A 24,592-nucleotide genomic window follows, 5' to 3' on the forward strand; every position below is an offset into this window, starting at 1 on the left:
ACACAGAACAGGAAATGTCTACAAGACAAATATCCCAGTGCATTCCTCAGGGCCCTAGCAGGAAACAGGTGGTACACTCAAACTAGGTAATTTGAGAAGAGCCTAATAAAAGGATTGTTTGCAAATTTAGGCAGAATATAGGGAGGAGGGTACAAGGAGGAAGCATCGAGCCCAGAGCTAATTACAACACAGGAGACTGTGTCTCTAGGGATGAAGGGAAGAAGAAAGAGGGAAAGTTACTGTAATGGAGGGTATGTGGGGATAGACTAGGAGGAAAAGAGAAAAGACAGGGAGAGAGAACCATGTGGACAGGGCCTCATTGCCGGGGCTGCAATTGGAGGTTAAAGGACTCCAAGGTAGCCAAGGAGTATTATATAATGACCACACTCCATTTAGAATAAGACAGAGAAGGGAATAAGACATAACTAATACATACATAAATAAATTCAGAATGTCTTCATTTAAATAACGGTATTTCTCAGCATAGAATTAAGTATTGATACATGAGGCATATTTTAAATCCAGGACTAACAAAATAGATTCCTGTATCCACTCTTGAACCGCCTTTCATTCTCCACCTAGCAGGCAGTGTGTTTGAGAACTACAAATTTGGCTTTGGGGTTAAAATTGCTTGAAACGCTTTAGTTGCCCTTTCAATAGGGATTTTCAATCTAATTCATAAAGCACTCCGTGACTTAGCACTCTCTTGCCCCTCCAGTCCTTCCTCCCTAAGATGGCTCTACCTTAGCCACATTGGACATCTCAAAGTGCTGCCAGCTTTCTTCCTACTGGATACTTACATATGTCGTTCCCACCCTCCCTAAGTTGTTGGACCTCGGTTGCAGGAACTGGAATCCACTCTCCTTAGATTAAGTGGGAAGGAATGTATTATTTCAGAGGATTAAATGATTTCAGAAGCCATGGTGAGCCTGGAAAATAAGATTCTAAAGCAATCAGAAGAGCTGCAGGTAGCTCTGGCCACCATAAGGACATCTACTTATTTGCCATCAATCAGCTGGCAGTCAAATTAGGAAGCTGTTCCTATTGCTGCTATCTGCCAGGATCCAGAAATGAGCCAAATCAGCAAGTAGACACCATCTAGAGACATAAATGACCAGGAAGCCGTCACAATCAAGAAGTACCACAGGAAAGCCAGACCTTCATCCGTGTAGTACTGGCCAGCAGAAGTCACAAAATGAGGTGACTTTGTTACTCTCACCTTCCAAATCCTGCAGGAGTGCATCTGATTGATGGAACTAATTCACATCCAGAACTTGAACTACAAAGAAATGTGGAAAACACAGTTTTTACCTTTTAAGACTATACATGCTAAACGGGGTCAGAGTAGACACTGAGTGCCAAGGGACCTGTAGCAGTTACTTTTTCCTCACTGTGAACAAGTACATGAGAGAAACAAACTTATGTTGGAATTACTTTGGCTCGTAGTTTCAGATATTTCAGTCCATAGTCCTTGGCATCCTCCATTGATTCTGGGCCCATGGTAAGGCAGAACGTCATGGTGGCAAGAGCATGTGGCAGAGGCTACATAGTGGAAAGGAAATAGAGATAGTGAGAGTGTGAGAGAGGAGCCCCAGACAAGATCTATCCCTCAAGGAAACGACCCCAGAGCCCTACTTCCTCCAACGAGGCCCCACTTTCTAAAGTTTGCAGAATCTCCCAAAATAGAATTACCAGCTGAGGACTAAGCTTTCAACACATGAATCTCGGGGAGGGGAGGGATATTTTATATATTTTATATTCAAACCATAACCACTGGAAGAGAATTTGGAGTGCTCTGCTGTCCTTCCTTTGGCCCAGCATTGCTTATCCTTAGGACTTGGTTTAGACTTTGCTTGTTAAAGAAGGCATTCCTTGACCTCCATTTTTTGTTGTTGCTTGTTTTTTTGAGACAAAATCTCACAGGTAACCCAGGCTGGTCTCAAACTTGAGATCCTCCTGCTTTAGCTTCCTGAGTGCTGGCATTACAGGTGATGCATGCCACCATGTCCAGATCGTCAACATCCATTCTGCTTATATAGTTATATTACCACATCCCCAGCCCTTTCTGAGACTACCCACTATTCCCCAGCGATTTTCCATTTCAAATTGTACTCACCATTCTTTGAGAACTTGTTTGTCTTCTCTGCTAAGTTCCATGAAAGCAGGTATTATATCTATCTTTCTCATTCTTGTATCCTCAGTAGCTTGCCCAGTGCATGGTACACTTGGTCTCTGCATGTGAAATGAATGTGTAGAATGAATAAGTAAGTTAATGCACAAAGGAGAGAATGAGGGCCAGTATTGTGGGAACAGTGTGAAATAAGATAATACAGACATTACTTGGAAGAAAGTCCCTCTGACATGGGAGGGGATTACAATCCTCATGATTTGTTTTGCGGGGATTGGATATACTATTTACAAAGTATGTCAGGTCTCAAATTGCTGGTAGGCCTGGACATCAGCTGGAAAAATCTATCACTTACTAAAAAACTAAATTTCTGCAGGACACGGTGGCTCAATCCTGTAATCACTACCTACTTAGGAGGTGGAGATCTGGAGGATCACAATTCCAGCCACAGGCAAAAAGTTTGTGGGACCCCATCTTAACCGGTGGCTGGGAGAAGTGGCATATGCCTGTCAATCCAGCTACAAGAGGAAGAACAAATAGGAAGATGGGCCCAGGTATAAATCTAGACCCTATCTCCAAAAATAACCAACTCAGAAAGAGCTGTCAGAGTGGCTTAAAGGTGTAGTATGCCTGTCTAGCAAGCATGAGGCCCTGAGTTCAACCCTAGTACCACCAAAAAAAAAAAAAAAAAAAACCCAAAACACACAAACAAAAAAAATCTGTTTCCTCAGCAGGTATGAATGGAACAAAGTTCTCCTGAGGGAACAGAATTTCCATCCACTGGTGTCTGTCTCCAATCTGAAGCAGCACTCCCCAGGTACTTAACTCTGAGGACACCAGAGCATGTATGAACACTTCTTGAGATTGATGAGATGCTCAAGAGCCACAAAGAAGCAGGATTGTCTTTGTTCAGATGTTGCTCAACCCTTAGAACAGGCTGAGTCCAGAGAAGGAGCACTTGCCAGATAGCTGTTGGAAGGTCTGACTTAAATGCAGACTCACTTCTCCAGGATCTCACCTACTAAACTGTGAGAATGGTGTCTGAGAGGCAGTCAAGTCATAATACTGAAAGGTTTTGCATCTCTGAAGAAAGAATCTGAATTGCAGATGTGTGTTTGGTGCTCTATGGCTTAGGCTCTGGCACAAAATCAGATTGCCTGAAGCTCTTTCATCTGAATAGAAGGGCCAAGGGCATGGAGGAGACCAAGGCTTTGCCTTAAATCAATGCAGAACTTATTTTGGGATTCCAGTCCCTCTACTTCTTGTCCAGTGAACTGAGTTTACAATTGAAAGTGTTAACACAGTGAGCTCAGAGTTAGCCAAGAGGGGCAAAGCCCGATGGGAGAAGCCATCTGCTACAGGGCTTGATTGTGATACCTGTTGTCTAGTGTCACACTTTCCCTACAAGTACATGACCAACAAGACTAAAGCTTACAAGCTCACATAGAAAAGAGGTAACAAGAAATCCACAATATGTGTGTATTTGTAAATATATAACATGGTTATTTATAACACATCAATAAATAGTTTTTGTGTACAGGCAAGATGTTATGCCTCATGTTTGACCCATTCACTCCAAATCTACCTCACCCTTGAATCCTCCTTCTTTCCTCACAAATCTATGACATTTAACATTTCCCTTTGGTGCCCATTTTTCCTTTGTTCCTACTTTCTTAGTTAAGAGGCAGAGCTCTGGAGCCAGACTTTCTCAGTTTGAATTCTAATTCTGCCAGTCACTGCCATGAGACCTAGAAAAATCAACTTAATTTTTCCCTGTCTCAGCTTCTACATTGTAAACTGGAGATTAAAATATCTCTAATCATATAGCATTGTTTTGAGAATTAAATGAAGTGATCCATATGGCATTTAAAGCAGTTCTTGATGTGTTGGAATTCCTCAATGATATTCGTTACCCTTCTTATAATTATTGTTATTAATATTAATGTGTAGGACTCTTATTGTTAAAAGCATTGTTGTCATAGATTTTATGCAGTAAATCAAATTTATGGTTTAAATGGCAGCTGGATCAAAACTCTCATTCTGCGGTCTAGGGCTTTAGCTACAGCAAATGAGCATAGGTTGATTTCAAGATAAGCTAGAAATAAAGAAATTGAATTCGCCAAACAAATGTCTGTATTTTAGAGAAAGGAATTTTAGCATTAAGTAGGTTGCCTTGAGCAGCAAGCAACCAATCCTGCACATACTAGCTTAAGTTAGAGACAGACAAATCAGTTCACAAAGCAGCTGTCCAACCTCAGGATGGATTTCAAGGCTGGTTGATTCAACCATGCCTTTATAGCCCTGGGTTCTTTTCATCTCTCTTTTCATCCTTTAGTAGCATCAGCTTCATTCTACGTCTGGTTTCTTTTGTGTTCAGATGGTGACTGCTATGGCAATTGGGCCACATCTGTCTTCTTTCACATTAAGTAAAAGAGAGAAAGACACTGGATTCCCAGAATGGTCTTTTTCTGACATCTCCAGGAGCCTCTCTTCATGATTACTGGGCCCACGTTGTCTCAAACCTCTCCATGTTTACCGCTGTAAAGGAGTATGGTGTTACCATGTTTTTCTTAGACCAATCAGCAGGTATGGAATGGACTTTGGAGATCCAACTAAATGGCTTTGGTAGGGACTATAAACCAAGGCTTCCAAATGATGCAAGGGTTTACAACTTTGGTGTTTCTTGAGTGTCAACAAACAGAGCCACTCTGCTTATCTACTGCCGTACAGCAAACTCAAGTGGCTTGAAGATACTGATGTCATACTATATTTCCCAATGTACTGTCATGAACTCAGGCAGGCTCAACTGGGAGATACTTCAGTTTCATATGGTTTTGACTGGGGTTACCCAATGGCATTCAGATGGCAGCTAGGCTGCTCATACACATATGCTTGGCACCCTGGTTGGGGCAGAGGGTTGGATTCAGCTGGACTTCTGTTCCTCTCCACATATGTTCAAGCTAACTCTCCATGTGACCTGCCTGGCAAAGTGGTTGGACTTACCATATAGTGGCTTAGTTTGCTACCAACCTATAAGTGACAGAGAAGTTGTGAAATAAGAGATAATGCCAACTGAGTTGAGGTGTTATCTTCAGTGCATGTAATTAACATAAAGCAATGAGCATGCACATTTTAATAATAGTTTGTTTCTCTCCATGCTCACTAAATAGATGTGTCCGTAATTTTTGAAACATTGATTTGAAGAGATGCATCTTTATCAACTGTTCAGAGTACCACATCATTGACTAGCCCTGTAGGAGTGAGTTGTGGGGCTCCTTTCCTCCATCACCCTTAGTGGGTCTAGGGAACCATCACGTCTCCCTCCTGCTATCTGATCTTTCTAACTGTAATCTTAACTCCTTCCATTCACCTCCATATTGTTTTCCAGTGTGAGTTTCCTGGAACACAAATCTGGTCAGACCATGGCCTTGCCTAAAGTAACTATTAGTTTTCTCTTGTCGAACAGATAAAATTCAAACTCTTCAGTATGGATCACAAGTTCCTTCACAAGTCATTTCTGTCCCAGGCCAAATTCCCCCATTCTGAGGAGGGCTCAGATCTTATCTCTCTTGCCTGAGATGTAGTAGGTACAGGAATTTGAGGAAGGAAGGGAAGAAAGGAGAAAGGGAAAAATGGAGGGGGGGAAAAGAAAGGAAGTTAGTTTTTTTTTTTTTTTTTTTTGGAAAAGTAGATTTCATTTCAGATAGGGAAAGAAATTAAACAGGTGTTTCATTTTGTGTGTGTGCATAAATATGTATAATAACTATGCAAATACATGCAAGAGCAACATCAACTCAAACTAAATCAATGGCATGTGAATAAATAATTAAAATTTTTTTCCCTTAATTTCCCCAAATATCCCAGATTGCTTTGTGCAATCTGGACAAGCGCTCTACCTACCACTGAGCCGCATCCTCAGGGCATAACATCTTTCAGTAGCTGGTTTGATTGAACCAGGACACAAGTGAGATTTACACATACTTCATTGATATCATTTAAGTCTTAATCAATAGGCAATCAGTTTCTCCCACTTTTTTTTTTTTTTTTGTGGCACTGGGATTTGAACTTGAGGCCTCCCACTTGGTAGGCAAGCATTCTACCACAAAAGCCACTCTTCTAGCCCTTTTTGCTGAAGTTATTTTTCAGATAGGATCCCTTGCATTTTAATAATATCCCATGCTTCCCATAGCATAACACTCGGTTCTAGTTTAACGTCTAACATCCTCTTGATCGTAAGGCCTGAAGTGTTAATGAACACACCAAATTCACTCCTCCTAGCACAGTGCCTGACATAAAGTCATTGCACAAAAAATATCAGTAAAATAAATGAATTGATTAAAAGCAATGGGATACTTGTCTAAGTCAAAAGGGATAAAACCTGGAAGCAAAGTGCAGTTTGTTCTCTGATGATGGGTATGTGAAGAGCGTCCTTGGAGAGTGATCACCCTGGCTTCAGGGTGCAGACCCACGTGGGTCTGGGCAATTGCTCCCTTATAGGGTTATGGCCCGGAAAGGTGGAATACTTTGCTCAGTCTTGATAGCCCTTTTATGTATCTAGTTTCTTATTTGGTATAAGAATTCAACCCTGCTAGTATTTTTCCCAGAGAGTGAATCTACTGAGGTGATACATGGACTGCCTTGCCTCAGCCTCCTGGAATGTGACCTCATTCCTTCCCCAGGCTGAGCCCCTCATTAATCAGCCTGCCCAGTCCTGCTCCGTCAGGCAGTCTGCCAACCTTTGCTGTTTAAGAGCATGGGTTTTGGAGACAAATATACCAGGGTTTGGACTCTAAATTCATTCCTTACTAGATGTATGATCTTGGAGAAGTTACTTCTCTATCTAAGCCTTCATCACATTCTCTGTAAAATGAAGCTAATAATAACACCTAATTCATAGTGTAAGGATTAGATTAGATTACCCACCAGCCTATCCCACAAAGATTTCAATAAATGCTGAGCATTACTTTTCTACTTCAGGATTTCCCTTGCCCTTGGCTGGTTATGAATTTTTCTGGGATGGAGCTGGAATGGAAGGAGAGAAGGGGGCTCTAGCATGTGCTGAGTAACCCATGATATGTCAGATTCTTTGCTGGCATGCCTGTGAGTGCTATCTCCCCCAGCTCCCATGACAAGCCCGTGTTGTGTGTAACATTCGACCCCCTCAGCAGTGGAAGGAATGCAAGTGGTAGAACGAACAAATTGGGGTTGAAATATGGGCCCTGACACTCACTTGCTGTTTGAGTCTGGACAAGCCCCTTTTCCTCTCTGAGCCTCAGTTTCCCACCAGTTTGGTACTATTCACCTGATAATACTTGCTGTGTGGACTATATGAGCTATCTCCATGCAAAAAGGCTAAGCCAGAGGATGCTCAGTAAATGAGTTTCTTTGTTACCAAGGATGAGTTAATTGTGTATAGGGCTTGAAGGATATGGGGACTTGCAGGAAGGGGCACCCTTGGGCATCAGAATGCTGGAGGGAACACTTCTATTACTCCTACCATGAGAGACCTTCTCTTTGGGGTGGCAAGAAGACTCAGTGTCTGGCTGTCTCCCTCTCTGAACTTTCTGGGCCCACGGCATGGGAGGTGATTGTAATGACAGAACAGGAAAGAGCCCATCTAGCATTTCTAAAGGTCAGCACACCTGGCCTTTAGCTCCAGCCCTACCACTTATCATCCATGTGACTTTGAACAAGTCCTATGGATCTCTCTGAGCCTCAGTTCCCCATCTAAAATGGTGATAATATCAAGTATGTTTTGGGTGTCTGTTGTTGCCTAATCAACCATCCCCAACCTTAATGGCTTATAACAACAATTATTATCTCTTAGGGGTTCAACAGGGTTGCTCTTGTTTGGGGGTCACATGCAGTTTTAGACAGATGATGGCTGGGGCTGAAGTCATCTGAGGTGTGACAAGGCTGGATATCCGAGGTAGACTTCTCACTCACACGTCTGGCACCTGGGCTGGGAGGACTGGAATGGCTGATGGCTATTTGGATACCTCTTTGGCCTCTCCAGATGGGTAGCTGGGAATTCTTCACAGCATAGTGGTCTTAAGGTGGTCAGACTTCTCATGTACCAACTGGCTTCCCACAGAGCAAGCATACCAGCAAACCAAAACACTTATTACTTCAAACTGAGTCTTAGGAGTCTCTGTGTCACTCCTTCATTTTGTTAGTTAGTCGTGAGACACAGGGCCAGTCCAGATTCAAGGATAGTCAAAGATTTGACACCATTTTTTTGTAGGACCGTGGACTAAACTCAGAGCCTCCCACTTTATAGGCTAAATACCACCTTTTTTTCTTTTAGTTTCTTTTTGAGACAGGGTCTCACTAACATTGCTCTGGTGGGCCTCTGACCTTGGTCATCCTGCCTTTACCTCCAGAGTAACTGGTATTACAGCTATGAACCACCATGCCTGGCTGATTTACCATGATCTTTAACCCACTATACCATATATCATACTGACCACACGGGGCTGTTGTGAAGACAGGGAAGGTGGTATATGGGGTTTTCCCGTACTGTTGCAAGTCCGTCTCTTCCTCTCTGCCCTAAATCAAGCCATTTGTATTTTTCATCCTGTACCAGTAGAACAGCTGCTCAGAGCACAGCTGCTGAGCTGCCTTCTGCATCTCCCCATCAAATGTATCCTTCACAAATGCTGCCTCTGTCTGTCCCCTAGTGCAGAACTGCCATTAGCAGCCAAGGCCTGCATGACATGGCTCCCAGTTATTCATACAGGGTGGATTGCCTCATACTCCCAACTTCCAGCTACAATATTCTGTTCTAGTGTCATTGTCTCTAACCATACCACTCTGGGAAGACAACACCCTGTCTTCCCAGAGTCCCCCTCTGTTTCCATCTCTACCCTAAATTCTAACTTTCTAGTTAACTTGCTCTCATATTTTAAGATTTACCCACAGACATTATCTTCTCTGAGTAGCCCATCCTGACTCTTGTCCTCCATGACTGCCCCATATACCTGTGGGATTCAAGTTCCCCTTGTGTGCTCCCATAAAAGTATGCTTAATGTAGACTGACCTTTTGCTATTCCTCAAAGAAACCAAGTACTGTCCTGACTCCAGGGCCTTTGCACAAGCTGTTCCCTCTGCCTGTGGTGCTCATTTTCTAGATGAGCTAAATACTGGCTTCCTCACTTCATTCAGGTCTCTTTTTAAATCTCACCTCCTCTGAAAGGCCTGATGGACCATCAGTCTAAAGTAACACACCCTCCATCACTCTCCTTTCCCTTCACCCACTTCATCTCAAAGTACTTACTCCATATTACAGTGTCTATGTATGCAGTGCTGTTGTGAAAATCTCTCCCAAGTCCAAGTTCAATGATGCCATGTTGGTAGCTTCAAATTGGCAACCAGGAAAGTGTTTACACCAAGGAAATCACCAAAGGACACAGTAAAGGCCTCTCTTTTTCTGGAGAATCTAGTGTCAAACCTCATCTGCACACCAGTGTGTCTTTGCATTTGTTTATTGTTTATCCCTCCCACTAGATTGTAGTTCTCAAAAGGCAGAGAATATACTCATGCTGTGTTCCCTGCATCCAATGAAGTGCCTTGCACAAAGTGCATGCTCAATAATGTTTGTTGGGAGAGGGAGGGGGCGGGAGGAAAAAGAGGGGGGGAGGGGGAAGGGAGAAAAAATGACCCAAACATTGTATGCACATATGAATAAAAGATATAATTAAAAAAAAAGAATTTTGAAATAGAAGAGACATTCATGCAGTAAACATTATCTAAAAAATAATAATAATGTTTGTTGAATGAAAGAACAAATGTGCAAACCAACCAATGAGTAACAATAAGTCACTGAATTATGAGTAAAACTCCTGGACAACAGATATTGGCTCTTTTTCACCTTTGGCATCCAGTACAGAGCCTGGCACACAGAAGGAACTCAGGAAATGTTGATAAACAAGTGAATGCCCTCGGCAAAGGGCTGTATGTAGGTCAGATCCAGCTGTACTCTTAATGAATGTAAAACACTGCACTGGATAGCTCCTGCTCTATTTCCATTATGTGCTCAAAACAGAAAGCTGCATGAGCACAGGCAGAGAACCAGCACTGGCCTAGAACGCAGAAGTGGGTTTTCAGCCCCAGAAAGGCTATGCTTGTTGAGTGACCTCAGGCAAGTCCCTTCCCCAACCTGGGTCTTAGTTGTCCTATTGATAAAATGAGGCAATTGGGAAGTGATGGAGTCCCTTCCAACTCACAAACTGGTTGAGTTTGTGTCTGGAGCTGCTCCAGGCAGTGCTGCTCAGAAGTAGGATAGGTGTGGGTAGAAGCTGGCTGAACCAGCAGACCTGGCCTCCTACAGGTACAGGTCATTCCCAGCATGCCACAGCTGGAAAGTGGCAGGTTGCTCCAGAACCTGGAAAATTGGTAGCTGTGGGACAGGTCCCTTTCTCCTCCTCTGTCTCTACCTCTGCCTAGAAACCAAGGCTTGTGACCCTCTTTCAGCTCCTCCCACCTGCCTTGGCTTGACACCTGACTTGGGCTTCCCTGAAAATAATTACATCTCCAGCTGCTTCACCAACTTGAGCTGGACATGGATGGCAAGGTCCCAAAACAGGGTGGGGTGGGGAGATGCTGTAGACCTTGGTAACCTGGGTTTATGTTTCATTTTTTTTAAAGACAAACAAGCTGGCTATGTTATTTGGCCAGCACCTCTGTCCTGTTGTTATTTATGTTGCAAGGATCATAAGTAGTTCACAAGAGTCAAAAGAGCCCAGTTTGGATACCCAAAGCTACAATTATTGAGCACTTACTGTGTGCCTGGTTGGTGCTGCCCTAAGCTAAAGGTTGGCAAACTACAGACCATTGGTCAAATTCTGTTTTTTTGTGGTTCACAAAAACAATGCGCTTTTGTACAGTGTTAAATAATTATATATGCACCTCTGTAATCTTGTTGAATTTTGATCCTTATCCCATAAGGCTTAAACTATTTACCCTTTTATTTAAAAAAAAAAAAAACAGTTTGCTAACCCATGGTGTAAGTATTTAGTATGGATTAACTACTCATCCTCAGAATGAAATGGGCTATTGTTATTACTCCCACTTTCTAAATGACCAAGCAGAGACATGGTGAGGTTGCATGATTTATTTAGGTCAAATAAGTCATAAATGGTGAAGGCAGGATTTGAACTCAGATAGTGGTTTCTGAGTTTCTTCTCAGGACAAACTGCCTACTGTCTTCACTAACTGGCTGGCTATGTGAAATGAATGAGTCATTTCACTGTCCCTGTTAAATGAGATAAAAGTGAACTCCATCTGAGGTCTCAGGTGAGGGAGAGAAGCAGAAAGTTTGTGAGATTCTCACTGGAAACTATATAGTACAGTGTTTGTGCACAGTTGTATTAATTTGAGCAGCAAATCCATAACTTGCCTCAGAAATGGATCCCGTGACTCCAAACAGATTACTTCTACTGTTTCTCCAGCATTCTTCAAGTTTATCTGCTCGAATTTCTCCTCAAATGCTATCTGTTCAGGTTGTCTTTTCTACCTAAATGTTACTTATTTTGGATGTCTCTTAAAAATTCAAATAGTATCTATTGGATGGGTTTTTTTCCCACCCACAAAGCTCGAAATACTCATCACTGAAAAAAAATTGAGAAAAAACAAGACAAGCTTAAGAACAAGTAAGAGTTTGCTACTGATGTATTCTGCAACTCCACGTAAATAGTCCATGTTAGTGAGAAAGACGTGAACTGTGGCCTATAATCCTTTATTGTAATTATTCATGTTTTTCTATGCCAACACATATGGTGGTACTTGCTATTCAGACTGTGAACATCTCAGACTCAGGAGGTGTAATTTGTCCGTATCCTCTTGGTCTGGTACAGGCCTGGCACATGCTAGACTCTCAGTAAAGGATGTCTGACTGGCTGGCTAGAAGGATGAATGAAGAGATGGCTGAACAAATGCGCAAAGAATCAATAGAGTAGGTGGGGAACAGAGGTTCAGGGTGCCCAGCACTTTGGTTCCTGGATGCCTTCTATTGACCACTACCCATGACCTTGGAGGGGCATTTGAGGGCAGCCTCATTTTTCCATCAGTCATAGTTTGAAAGGTTATAGCTGAAGTACAACTGGCAGAGTCAGGACATCTCACAACAAATAAGTCCAATTTCTCCCTGTCCCACTTAGGCCAAAGAAACAATGGGCACTTTCTTGCCCTTTGTCTTGGGCCCATGCATCCTGGAACTAGAGAACAATGAAATCTTCTCTTTCTTGCCTGCCTCATTCTTCTAGACTTCCTAACTTTTCTTCTCTCCCACTCTTCCTCGCCTCCACTTCCAACCCCAGTGCATCTAGTGACTCAGAACTGCTGATAGTAGTTCTGATAGTGAGTGGAGTCCAGTCCCTTAGAACACTCAGCACTGGACTGAGTGGCTGGAGATGACTCAGATGCATAGCAGCAGAGGCAGGAGGAGCAGGAGGGCCACTGGGGCCAGGAAGATGGTTCAGGTGTTGGGTGTTTGTGCCAATGGAAAGGGTAACTTGGGGCTGCCCTTAGCTTGGGGCTAAGAAAAGCATCTTCTACCAGGGATACTGGAAGGGTCTGTCCTGCTCTCTTACTTTGGATAAAGCACTTGCCTATACCAGGCTGCACTTTCTTCATTTTCACAGTGCAGCTCATTTCTTGTCTGCCTTCCCTAAAGAGAGAGGTTCAGATGTCAGATAGCAAAATTGGAAGTTGTTAGGTAAAATTAGAGCCATACCATTCCTTAGCTTCAGTTGAGAGACCATTTTCCTCTCATATGTTATGTTCTGTCTTAGCAGCAGTAGAAGAAAAAGAGGTTGGGATGTAATGTGAACTTGTAGACTAGTAGGTTGGAGTTGAAAACACTTGGGGGTCAGGAAATTCACATGGTCTGTAGCAGCATGGTGGTACAGAAAGCACAGAGCCTCAGAACTGGACACAAACAAATGTGAATCCCAGCTCTACCATTGATGACCTGTGGATATTTTGGCAAGTGCCTCTTTGCCTGGGTTTTCTTACTGATGAAGGGAGGATAACAAAACCTACCTCATTTAGGTGTTGTCAGGCTGGAACTGACACATGCTGAGCTGCTGACCCGTAATAGGCTCTATAAATTTCATGTAGGCATTACCTAGGAACCACCTGTCCCTGAGAAAGAGGAAATTAGGGAGGCCAGGGGCACTTTGGGTTCCTCCTACCTTTCTGAGAAGAAGTAGAGGTGAGACAATAGGAGCCAACCTGCACAGCTACCCTAGGATCTCAGGCTTGCATCTCCCCAACCACTTGGTCATGTGATGTCATTTGCTGGACTGGCTGCTGGTAGAAACAATGCCACCCAGAACCTAGGGAGTGAGGCTGGCCCACGAGGGGTGATGAAGGGATGTTTGACTAGAGAGGGGAAGGATTTCAGAGACAGGAGAGCTGGCTTCAAATACCCGAGGAACCAAGGAGTGGAGGATAAAAATCACTTATTCTTTATTGCTCCAAGAGTAGAAATTTAGATCCGTTTTTGAAAATTACAGAGGTATAGAACACTCTTAAAGCTATTGTATACTTTCTAATAAATTGCTCAAGACTGCAATGGGCTGTGTCCTGAGGCAGGAAGGATGCTTGTCTTTTTTTTTTTTTCATATTACAGGGTTCCTAAGTCCCTGTTTAGCACTGGGGCAGAATTTCTCTTTGAGTGGGAGACATGTCCTCAAAGATCCCTTTTAATAATTTTGAGGTACAGCAGAAAGGCAGGCTAGTTGGAGGTGGCAGCAGCACATGTGAGACCTCTTGTCAACTGCCTCTTCTGCAATACACTGGAAGTGATTAGAAACAGCAAACACCTGCACACCCCCTCAATGGGGCTTCACACATCACCTGGCTGGCCCTGGGAAAGGAAGCACCATGAGTCATTTCTGTGGGTGTCAGCCATGTGGCTGCCACAGGAACACAGGGAAAAGATTTCCCAATCTTTCTTCATTTGTTGCCAGATCTTTCCAGAAATTGTTTGCCCAGTGAGATTGACAACAAAAGAAGCACAAAGGTACTGGGTATTGTACTAGCTTTCCTCCTACCGTAAAGTCCTTGGAAAAGAAGCCAGCTACCTCTAGAGGGAGAGGCCAGAATGAGTGGGGCTCTATGGATGGTATATAACTCAGCACAAGGAAATCATGTAGAAAGCATAGGAGAATCTGAAAGGAACCATGACATACTTTCAGGTGGAATCACACCAACTTCTCTTTTAAAAAATGGAGTCAGACCCCACCCATCATGGGCAAGTACAAACAGAGGTGTATTGTCTTCCAGAAAAGTGAAAAGATCAAACATTCCCTGAGCATTCAGGACCCAGACCACTCCCAGCTTCTCATCCTAACATCTTTGACCTACTCTGGCTCATTTGGAGCCTTCAGCAAGAAACTAAATCTTGTCATGGGAAAATGTCTATGTAGCTGGGTGTGGTGGTGCATACCTGTAATCTCAGCACTAAGGAGGTGGAAGCAATAGGATTGTGAATTCAAGGACAGTGTGGCCTACATATGGAGACCATGTTGAAGAAGGAGGAGGAGGAGGAGAGAAAGGAGGAGAGGGAAAGAGAGAAAGAAAAATGTTTGTGTCATCATACCAGGGTTCAAATCTCTTTTCCACTGCTCCAAACTGTGTGACCTTAAGCCTCAACTTCCTGCTCAGGTAAATGGGGACAGGAATAATTATTTTATAGAGTTGCTGGAGATTATGAGGAATTTATAACATGATAATCAACAAATGGAGTTTATATTAGTAGAGAAGCTATGGAAATGGAGAAAAAGACAAGCAGAAGCAAAACCAGTAAATTTACCCCCCCCCCCAAATACTTCCTCTAAAACTTTCTTTGTGGGAATGATATAACATGAATTTTTTTTATTATGAAAATTTTAAGCAAATAAAAAAATAGAGTGTACTTAGCCCTTGGCTCTTTTGAATTCTGATATTTCCCAGTACCTGAGTCACATGAAGATACAGTTGTGTTCACTTTGTTTATTCCATTCTCTGCACCCTAACCCCATAGGACCCTGGGTCGGCTTCCTTTTCAATGTTCTGCTTATTGGGACCTCCTTCCTTCATCCTGAGCTGGCATTCACCATAGCTGACTTCCTCTCTGCACTGTCTGCATTTCTGGCTGCATTCTGCTTCCTCCCCAGCTCCACTGCCCTCAGAAGAGGAAGGACACCCTGCCTGGCCTTGCAGCACTGTCCACTGTCTCCAAAGAGGCTCCTACTGCAGCTGACTGTGGTTAGTCCAGAAAGAAGAGTGAGGAATCTTCCCAATGCAGCACTGGGCAGCCACCTCACCACTGGGTCCTCAAGATATATCTAAGCAGTAAGAGGTTATCCCAGTCTGGATAAAAGGGAACCAAGGCAGGTGAAGAAGCCGCCCAAGGTCCATGGCTAATCAGTGGCAGTGCAGAATTCAAATGCAGGCTGTTTCTTTACAGGCAGTTTCTTCCCTTCCCTTCCCAAGGACTGTTTCCGTATGTATAAGATAGGGATAAAAATATCTTCCCTGCCTGCTTCCCAGGGGCATCGTAGGGATTCCAGCAAATAATGGAGTTAATAGGACAAAGTTGCATCTGCTTCAGATATTCTTTGTATTCCTCCATTCTGGAATCAGAGGTTCTCAGCAGCTCTCCTCCCTAGCACCCCTTTTTCTCCACCTACCCCTGGAAGAGTAGTTAATGGCAAAAGCCCTAGAGTTTTTAGGCATGGGCTCACAGCTGTGACTTACTCAGTTAGCTTACTCAGTTATGAAATCAGAACTTTCTAAAAATATTTGTACAAGGAAGGGAAAGGAGAAATAAAAGAAAACCCCAGGAACCTGAGAGATCTTAATCTCTTTCACCCAGGTGCTAATTCCATCTTTGTTAATTTCTGTACACATTTGCAGTCAGGAGACCTGGATTCCAGACATGGCCTCACCACTTAGAAGTATGTGATGATGGGCAGTTTCTTCCCTTCTCCTCCCAAGGACTGTTTCCGTGTGTATAAGATAGGGATAAAAATATCTTCCCTGCCTGCTTCCCAGGGGCATCGTAGGGATTCCAGCAAATAATGGAGTTAATAGGACAAAGTTGCATCTGCCTCAGATATTCTTTGTATTCCTCCATTCTGGAATCAGAGGTTCTCAGCAGCTCTCCTCCCTAGCACCCAATTCCTTGGACTTGATCTTCAGCTGCTCCCATAATCACTGGCTTTGTGCAAAAGCTTTTAGTGACCTCAAAACATCCTTACATTTCTGAGACAGCTGATAGTAAAGCTAGGACTATTCTACTCAGTACATGCCAAACGCCGTGTTGGGCGTTTTGTATTCTTGAATCGTTAAAATAAATTATGGATGGTAAGTACTGGATTTTTGATTAATAAAATATAGTTTGTGTGTATGTTTTGTTTTAATATCTTATGCTCTTGAATATAAAACTCCCATGTTGGTCTTAGCCTCATACCAAGGAGAATTAGATAATCACTAAGAGTTTATAAAACAGAGCACAAGAGATCCAGTGGGAGAATAGTGTGTCTTAATAAGGTGGGAATCTTTTTTCACAGACATTGGGGAAATGTAGGCATTACTACCCCCATTTTACATTTAAGGAACTGGAGGGTCTGAGTGGTAAAATAACTGCTCAGAACCACACAGCCAGTGAGTGGTGGTTTGAATCCAGAATTTGAGGTTAAGTTTCACTGGATTCAAAGCCTGTTTTCTTTCAACCATGCTACATGTTTTGTCTGCAGAATCCCATGGTGCTCTTGTCCTCATCAGAATACATCCCTTCTTCCTTTAAGCAAGGCCAGTAAAAGTTTGGGATCAAGCATAAAAGCAAAAGTAACACTCAGGGCATCATTACCCAGACTTCCTTGAAATTGGGTGCATGGAAGGCAAGCTAGAGTACGGATGGAGATTCATGGCTGGGATGGGTGGTGTGACTTAGGCTAAGAGAGAAGCGCTGAAGTGTTCCACATGCACAATCCTGGGAGAGCATGTTGATAATGTAACATTGTGGCACAGCTCGATGTGAATTAATCCAATGCACATACTTAGTGCCTCTCATATATTTGCTAGTGCTGGAGCTACTGTGTTCAGATGTGGTTCCTTCCCCTTGTAAACAGCTGGCAAGCCTGAGTTGATGGAAAGCATTTGTTAGCTGTTTAAAAATTACAATTAAAAATACAAAGACGAATAGCTAATACATAATATCTTTTGGAACTTGGTAGGAAATGGAGGAAGAGAGTATCAGGGCTGGGGCTGTGTGGGTGCGTTTACTTAATGAACTCATTCTGGTGTTTGTATGCCTGTTGGGGCAAGCTTGGCAGAACCACAGAAGTTAAGGAGGTGGTTCAGGGGGATTTGGAGGTCATTTTTTGGTTTACTCCATCTTCCCACAGAGGACAGTGAGACTGGGCTCCTTTTATTCCAATCCTTCTAGTACCTAACATAGTTGAAGCTTAGAGACCTCAGCACACCCGCCCCAATAGTGCAGCCACTTGGCCCTGTCTTAGCTAAGAACTCATTGTATCATCTACACACATTCCTCCTCCACTGGCTTTCCTCTTGCCAGCCCAGGAGCTGATAGAATGATGCCCAGGTGGCTCTGCCAGTTAGAGAAAATTGTGACTAGTCAATCACTGGAAAAGTGAGAAGACAGGATAAATATTTTAAAAATACAAATGCATCACTTCTTGGCCTTTTGGCTAAGATGAAGTATAAAAACACAATATAATGTTTTTGCAATCTGAGAATTTTCAAAGCTTTGGCATCTACTGTCTCATCGATTTAGATTTGATTCTCAGAATCAATAAGCTATGAGATAGAGACGCTAGTAGCTATTTACAGGTGGAGACAGAAACTCAGAAAAGACAGGGTGTACTAACCCTAAGAGGCACAAGAGTAAGAAAGCACAGAGAAGAGGCAGATTACTAAGCCTTCATCAGGGAAGACTTCCTGGACGTTAGCCAAAAGCTGAGTAGAAAAATACAGTTATGCACTGAATAGATGAAGAAGGGGAGACTCCAGGTGGATGACTTTGCAAACACTTGAAAGCATAAGGAAGGCTGGAGCAACCTTGCTCAGGATAATAATAACAAGAGCTATGACAATGACAGAAGGTAACGCCTATCCATTGCTTACTACACAGATACTGGCAGATACTCTACCAGATGGTTTATTGACATTAATTCTCACATTTAATCTTATAAGGTAGGTGCTTTTTTATCAATCCCATTTTACAGATGAGGAAACTAAGGCACAAAGAAGTTTAGTAGCTTGCCCATCAGGTCATAGAGGGATGATTTCACATGTTAATTTAAGAAGTATGAATTTTATCCTGAGAATCATGAGCACCCCCCCCCCCACACACACACACTCTCTAAGCTTGAAGTATTCTTAGCAGAGAGTAGATGGGCAAAGTTTTCTCTGAGGAAGAATACACAAACTGAAGAAGGGGAGAGAAACTAGAAGCTGGCTAGGCTATTTGTCCAAGACCTGAGCAGAGAGACAGTGGGGATAAGAGCACAGGGGTAGCACCACAATTCCTGGCATTTGTGGATTAGAAATTGTCCCTTGCATCTGCACTTCCTCTACCTATAAAGACAAAATAATATGTTTCCATCTACCTGCCTCAGGAATTGCTTGAAAATTAATGGGGAAGAGGCCCGGCTGGCTTTCATGTGTCAAACAACACCCTTGTTCTACTGGTGGTGTGCATTAAATGCTGAATATATAAAATGTGCTTTGATGGAGGGCCTGGGAATAATTGTAGCTTGCTAATTATTGTTAATTTTACCACAGCTTTGGAATCCTGAACTTTCTCAATGATTCAAAAAGAGATTGCAACCCCTCCATTCCATTAAAGGAGCCACAGTGGCAGACCAGCAATTTCTCACAGGCTCCATTCTTTCATTATGTTCAGTGGTTCAGCTACTTACATGGGATACAGAAAAAGAAAAGCAATAATTTGCTCCTTTAGAATAAAATTGTACAAAGAACCCCTTGTGGTCTAGCTGGCTCTTTAAGAATTTGTTCCTTTTCATCGCTACACCAAATACAGACATAAATATTGTGTATGTAAGTGTGAGTGTGTGTGTAAGAAAGAAAGGAGTGTTTAACAGAACTTTTAACATAGTGGACACCAGAACAGCTGCGTTTACCTGTGATGTAGTAACAACTGCTTTCCTAATTTTTCTTCAGATTCTGCAGCCACTTTGTTTCCACAAATATTTATTTTCAGTCTCATAACAGCCAGGCAGAGAACCAAAGACCTCTCCCAGGAATCTGAGGAAAACTGATGGCTGTATGACTTTAGGTCTCTGAACCTCAGTCCATGCCTGTGGATCCATAACTGTTGGGACTGGTATGAGGCTGAGACAATGTTTGTGATGGCACATTATGCAAATGTGTGCTATTAGGAGAAATGGCGGGGGGGGGGCGGGGAAGACAGAGAGTAAAGGAACTTGAAGGGAGAAAAACTTGGGGAAGGGAGAGAGAAAAGGAGGCGAGTCTCGGGGCGGGATGGGGAGGAGCGCGAATGTCTTGAGCTGCACTTCTCAGTAAACCTGCTAAGAATCTGCCTGGAAGAGCAACCAGGACAGATCCCAAGCCAGAGGCAGCGCGGAGGGCGGGTCCTCCCAGGGTGGGGCCGGGTCCCGGCTGCCACAGCCACAGGTGAGTATCGGTTTTCCTCTGCCGGGTTTTCGGTCGGGAGGAGGAGGGGAAATTTCCCCTGCCCTGATCCTATCGCGGGCGGCGCAGGGCCGGCTAGGCCCTCCGTGGGACGGGGATGTGTCACCCAAATACCATTGGATGAGTCGAGGCGAACCTGCCGGGCCTGTCGGACCGAGTATAAGAGCAGGAGGGAAGCGGCCGGGCGGCAGACTGTCCCAGGCGCAGGAGCCGGAGTCCGCCGAGTCCTAGAGCCTCGTCCGCCATCACCAGGTCCGCGCTTCTCCGCCCCACCATGGCCAGGGGCTCGGGCTTCGCGCCACCGCCGCTGCTGGTGTTGCTGGTGCTGGTGGTGACTCGCTGTGCGGCGGCGCAGAACAACTGCACGTGCCCCACCAACAGGATGACCGTGTGCAGCCCGGACGGCCCCGGCGGCCGCTGCCAGTGCCGCGCGCTCGGCTCCAGAGTGGTGGTCGACTGCTCCACGCTGACCTCCAAGTGCCTGCTGCTTAAGGCGCGCATGACCGCCCCGAAGACCGGCCGCACGCTGGTGCGGCCTAGCGAGCATGCGATCTTGGACAACGATGGCCTCTACGACCCCGAGTGCGACCACGAGGGCCGCTTCAAGGCGCGCCAGTGCAACCAGACGTCGGTGTGCTGGTGCGTGAACTCGGTGGGCGTGCGCCGCACAGACAAGGGTGATCAGAGCCTGCGTTGCGACGAGGTGGTGCGCACCCATCACATCCTTATCGACCTGCGCCACCGCCAGACAGACCGCGCCTTCAACCACTCGGACCTGGACACCGAGCTGCGGCGGCTCTTCCACGAGCGCTATCGCCTGCACCCCAGGTTCGTGGCGGCGGTGCACTACGAGGAGCCCACCATCCAGATCGAGCTCCGGCAGAACGCATCGCAGAAGGCCCCCGGCGACGTGGACATCGGAGACGCCGCCTACTACTTCGAGAGGGACGTCAAGGGCGAGTCGCTGTTCCAGGGCCGCCGTGATCTGGACGTGCGTGTCCGCGGGGAACCCCTGCAAGTGGAGCAGACACTCATCTACTACCTGGACGAGAAACCTCCCCAGTTCTCCATGAAGCGCCTTACCGCGGGCCTCATCGCCGTCATCGCGGTGGTCGCAGTGGCCCTTGTCGCCGGCGTAGTCGTCCTGGTGATCACCAACCGTAGGAAGTCAGGGAAGTACAAGAAGGTGGAGATCAAGGAGATGGGGGAACTGAGAAATGAACCGAGCTTGTAGGTTGCCTGGTGAGGCAGGGTGGGGTAGGGTATCGGAGTGAGTCATGCTTCTTGATTCTTGGCCTAAAGGAGGCATTAATTCTCCCCAAACCTTACCCTCTCCCTCCCCTCTCCATACACATCAAGTTTGCTAGATCCTGGTTTCGGGGTCACTTATTTCTGCCTTCTGTCTTGAAGGAAGCATTTCTAAAATGCCTTGCCTTTTGGCCCAACAAGAAACCTGATCCCTCTTCTCCCCCGCCCCGCAGAGTTAAGGAAAGGATGGCGCCCTGAAATGTGTTAGAAGCAAGTGACTGACAGCACAGAGTTGTTTTCAAGTGACTAAGGCTCAAAAGGGTTTAGATGCAAGCAGCGTATTTACTGTCTTGGTTTAAGTTACTTGGCCTTCCCGAGGAGAAGAGAAGTTTATTAATCGGGCCCGTGTAGTGTCCTCATTGCCATAGTTTGTATCATCTGCCACATCGATAGCAGGATAGAAGCCGGTTTCCGCCACCTGAACACATTTTAGATGTCTTTGTTGGAAGCAGCGTGTATTCCTCAACTCACCTTTAGGATAGCTGGAATTAGTAATGTTTTCTTTTGTAAAATGTTTGTATATAAGCCGTCTTTGATAATGCTGCTGTGATTTTTTAAAAAAATGAATTTAATAAAATATGGGAAAGCCACAAACCAAAAGATGGAGTGTGTGAAAACTCCCTCCAGAGTTACACCACTTTTGTTTCCTCTATCTAATTTCTCAAGATTTGGGTTATTTCAAACTAACACTTCTTTGCACAAGTGGCCACTCCAGTATATCCAGAGCTGACCTAACTGGCCTGTATAAGTGCTCTTCTTTCTAAGATTATTTGGAGGGTTGGAAATGTTCAGTGGTAGAGCCCTTGCCTTGGATTTCATACCCAGAGGGTGGGGGTGGGGGAGATTTGGAAACCTCTTTTAAAGATGGAGGGTGGTTTGAGGGAGGAGGCTAAAACTAGCAGCCTTAATTGTGTGTATGTGTGTGGGGGGGGTGTCAAACTTCTTTGACTATCACTGAATAAAGCTTCCCACTAGTGATTTCTTTCACAAACCCTATCTCTGAATCCCAGCCCTCCTTTGAAATAGGAGGTACTATTCTCACTTAGCCCTTGGGCAAATTTCCTAATCTCAGTGTTGTGGCTCTAAGAGGTTAAACAACTTTCCCACACACTAACTACAGCTTGTCTGTAGTGACTCTATGATCTGGCTATGTGTGTATGGGTTGTTTCCCTAAGGTTTTATTAGTAATGTACTTTGAAGATCCTTTATTTTCTATTAGCTGTAGAAAAACAGCCATTGACTCCTTCATGCTTATCTCCTTTCCACTCATTCATATTCATTTATGTGAAACCAAGTGTGTCACTGTGGGCAGCCTAGAAGGTAAACAAGTTACTGCAGTAACTGGGAAGCTGCCCAGAGCTGGTGGCTCATACTTGTAATCCTGGCTACTCAGGAGGCAGAGTACAGGAGGATCACAGTTTGAAGCCAGCCCGGGCAAATAGTTTATGAGACTCTATCTTGAAAAAAAAAAAAAAAAACCCATCACAAAAATAGGACTGGTAGAGTGGCTTGAAGCGTAGGCCCTGAGTTCAAGCCCCAGTACCTCAAAAAAAAAAAAAAATCAGGAAGCTGATGCTACAATGAGTGTTGAGTGTGTGTAAAGGAGGAAGTGACTGGTATATCAAATATTCACAACAAATAAATAGATCCAGAACTTCAGTTCCCTCCCCGACCCCAGGAAAACATGTCATGACTCTCCTCCCACCTCACCTCTGCAGTCTATGCTGACTGTCAGAACTGAAGTACCATTAGAATAGGAGACAGCGCTAGTTACTGTCTCTTCACTGTCTCTTCAGTTTGGAGCTAAAGGTTTTGAATGCTAGCGGAATGAATACATTAACATCACCAAGGATCTCAGTGTCTGCTGCCACCCCAGCAAGGAAGGAACTCTTCCAGCCTCAAATGGGACTTCACAAGGGGAGAGGGCAGATATCAGCTGGCCCCTTGCAGTGGAATGGTGGCAGAAGTGCCAGAGGTTAGAACAGGTAACAATGAGAGTGAGACTCTACTCCCAGCTTCCTAGGTGCTTTCCCCTTCCTGAGTCACCCAAGTGCCTTAGCCGATGGGACTGTGCGATCCTCTGACCTACCCTCATTTCATAGGTGAAAAGAAAACATAACTTCTCAAGATTAATGTTCCTGTAGCATAGCTGGAACAAGAAAGCCTCGCTGTTTCAAGAGTCACTTCAAAAAACCACCACTGGACTGTCTAGAAAATAAACAGATTAGGGCTGAATGGGCAGTCTTCTATCAGAATGTCTTCTCTGTGTAACACTTAAGTTTCTGCAATAGTGCTAGACTATGACTCCCTGCACTTAATAGCCCTCACAGTTCAAAAAGCACTTTTGTGTGTATGATCTTTGTGATACTGATTACTGAGAATAACTGAAGTTAGATCCTGCTCCTTTGGATGAGGCAGTCATGTAACTCCTTTGTCTGCTCAACTGGTCAGTGAAACTACCAATCCCTCTCTATGTATGTGGCAAGAGCTCAGTATATTTACATTTTTTTTTTCTAATTTTATCCATGATAAACATGAGAAAACTGAGGTCAGAAGAGGTTGACTAAACTCATGAGTTCATGTCCTTTTGCCAAAGCCAGGGTTTAGAGCCTTGGCTTTACCTTCCTGGCTCAGGTTGCTATCCCATGGTTCTACTTTGAGATTGTGCTCAGGTCTCCTGACCCAGCTACCTTCAGGGCGCAGTCTCCACCTCCAGGATTCCAACTCCTTCTCAAATTTACCATTCACTGCTTTGAGCTCAGGCCTGGGGCTGGGCTCAAAAGGAATGTGAGAAGCAGGTGCGGCTCACCCAGCAGGTTGCAGCTTGTCTTCTGAGTCTCCAGAAGGCTCACTGATGTCCTTGTCTCAATCACCAGGGCTTTCTCTACTCTTGCAGTCTCCTTAGTTAGAGGAATTTTTAAAATTATCCCCTCCTCTTACATACTTTTTGCTTCATCATTTTCTAAGTAGAATGTTGAAGCTGAAAAGCAGGTCATTTAGTCCAATACCCCCATTCTACTGAAGCCCAGAGAGAAGGGGCTTCCCAAGTCGGGTGGAGTACTACTTGACAGTTTCAAAACCCTGATTCTATCCCATCTAGGGTTCATTCTGCTTGCCTCCCTATGGCCTCCTGTTTATTTATTTTTTCTTGGTCATTTCTGTTCTTAAATTGTGGTTAAATTGTGGCTTTGAATGTCACTTAAGTGGAGAGATGTTTTGGTGAAATGTAAAATGGATGAGCTGTGAAATTACTTGGCTGCTATATTCTTATTTGTAAAGTAGAACATGCAGACAGAAGACCTGAAAAGACTATTTACTGAGGTTTCACTCCTGTTTGAACTACTGCAAGTCACCCAAAGAATGTAGGGAAAAATTTACCAGCGGTGGCTGAACTCATTCTAGTAAACTATGAATAGAATTTCCACTCCACTTTCTTATGAGAACATCTCTGTTCTTAGACTTTTGCTG

General features: G+C 44.3%; 2 protein-coding genes and 1 long non-coding RNA gene across 3 annotated transcripts in view; all 3 read left to right on the forward strand.

The window, feature by feature from the left end:
• Positions 1-18,004: 18,004 nt before the first annotated feature.
• LOC141424932 (uncharacterized) lies at positions 18,005-19,122 on the forward strand. Its single transcript, XR_012449898.1, has 2 exons — positions 18,005-18,334; positions 18,926-19,122. It is a non-coding gene; the product is annotated as an uncharacterized lncRNA (long non-coding RNA).
• Positions 19,123-19,685: 563 nt separating this feature from the next.
• Oma1 (OMA1 zinc metallopeptidase) overlaps positions 19,686-24,592 on the forward strand; it is a 133,519-nt gene continuing 128,612 nt past the window's right edge. The window contains exon 1 of the mRNA XM_074079989.1: positions 19,686-19,798. The gene's annotated coding sequence lies outside the window, so the exon portion shown is untranslated. The remainder of the gene's footprint in view (positions 19,799-24,592) is intronic.
• Tacstd2 (tumor associated calcium signal transducer 2) lies at positions 19,842-21,724 on the forward strand. The gene has a single exon (XM_020185084.2). It carries the CDS (start codon positions 20,091-20,093, stop codon positions 21,048-21,050), a length of 960 nt encoding a protein of 319 aa, XP_020040673.1. The 5' UTR covers positions 19,842-20,090; the 3' UTR covers positions 21,051-21,724.

Source organism: Castor canadensis, chromosome 7 (assembly GCF_047511655.1).
Source record: "Castor canadensis chromosome 7, mCasCan1.hap1v2, whole genome shotgun sequence".
Lineage (NCBI taxonomy): Eukaryota > Metazoa > Chordata > Mammalia > Rodentia > Castoridae > Castor > Castor canadensis.

Excerpts from the sequence above, each read along its gene's own strand:
- Tacstd2 (XM_020185084.2), top strand. The coding sequence starts at position 20,091 with ATGGCCAGGGGCTCGGGCTTCGCGCCACCGCCGCTGCTGGTGTTGCTG.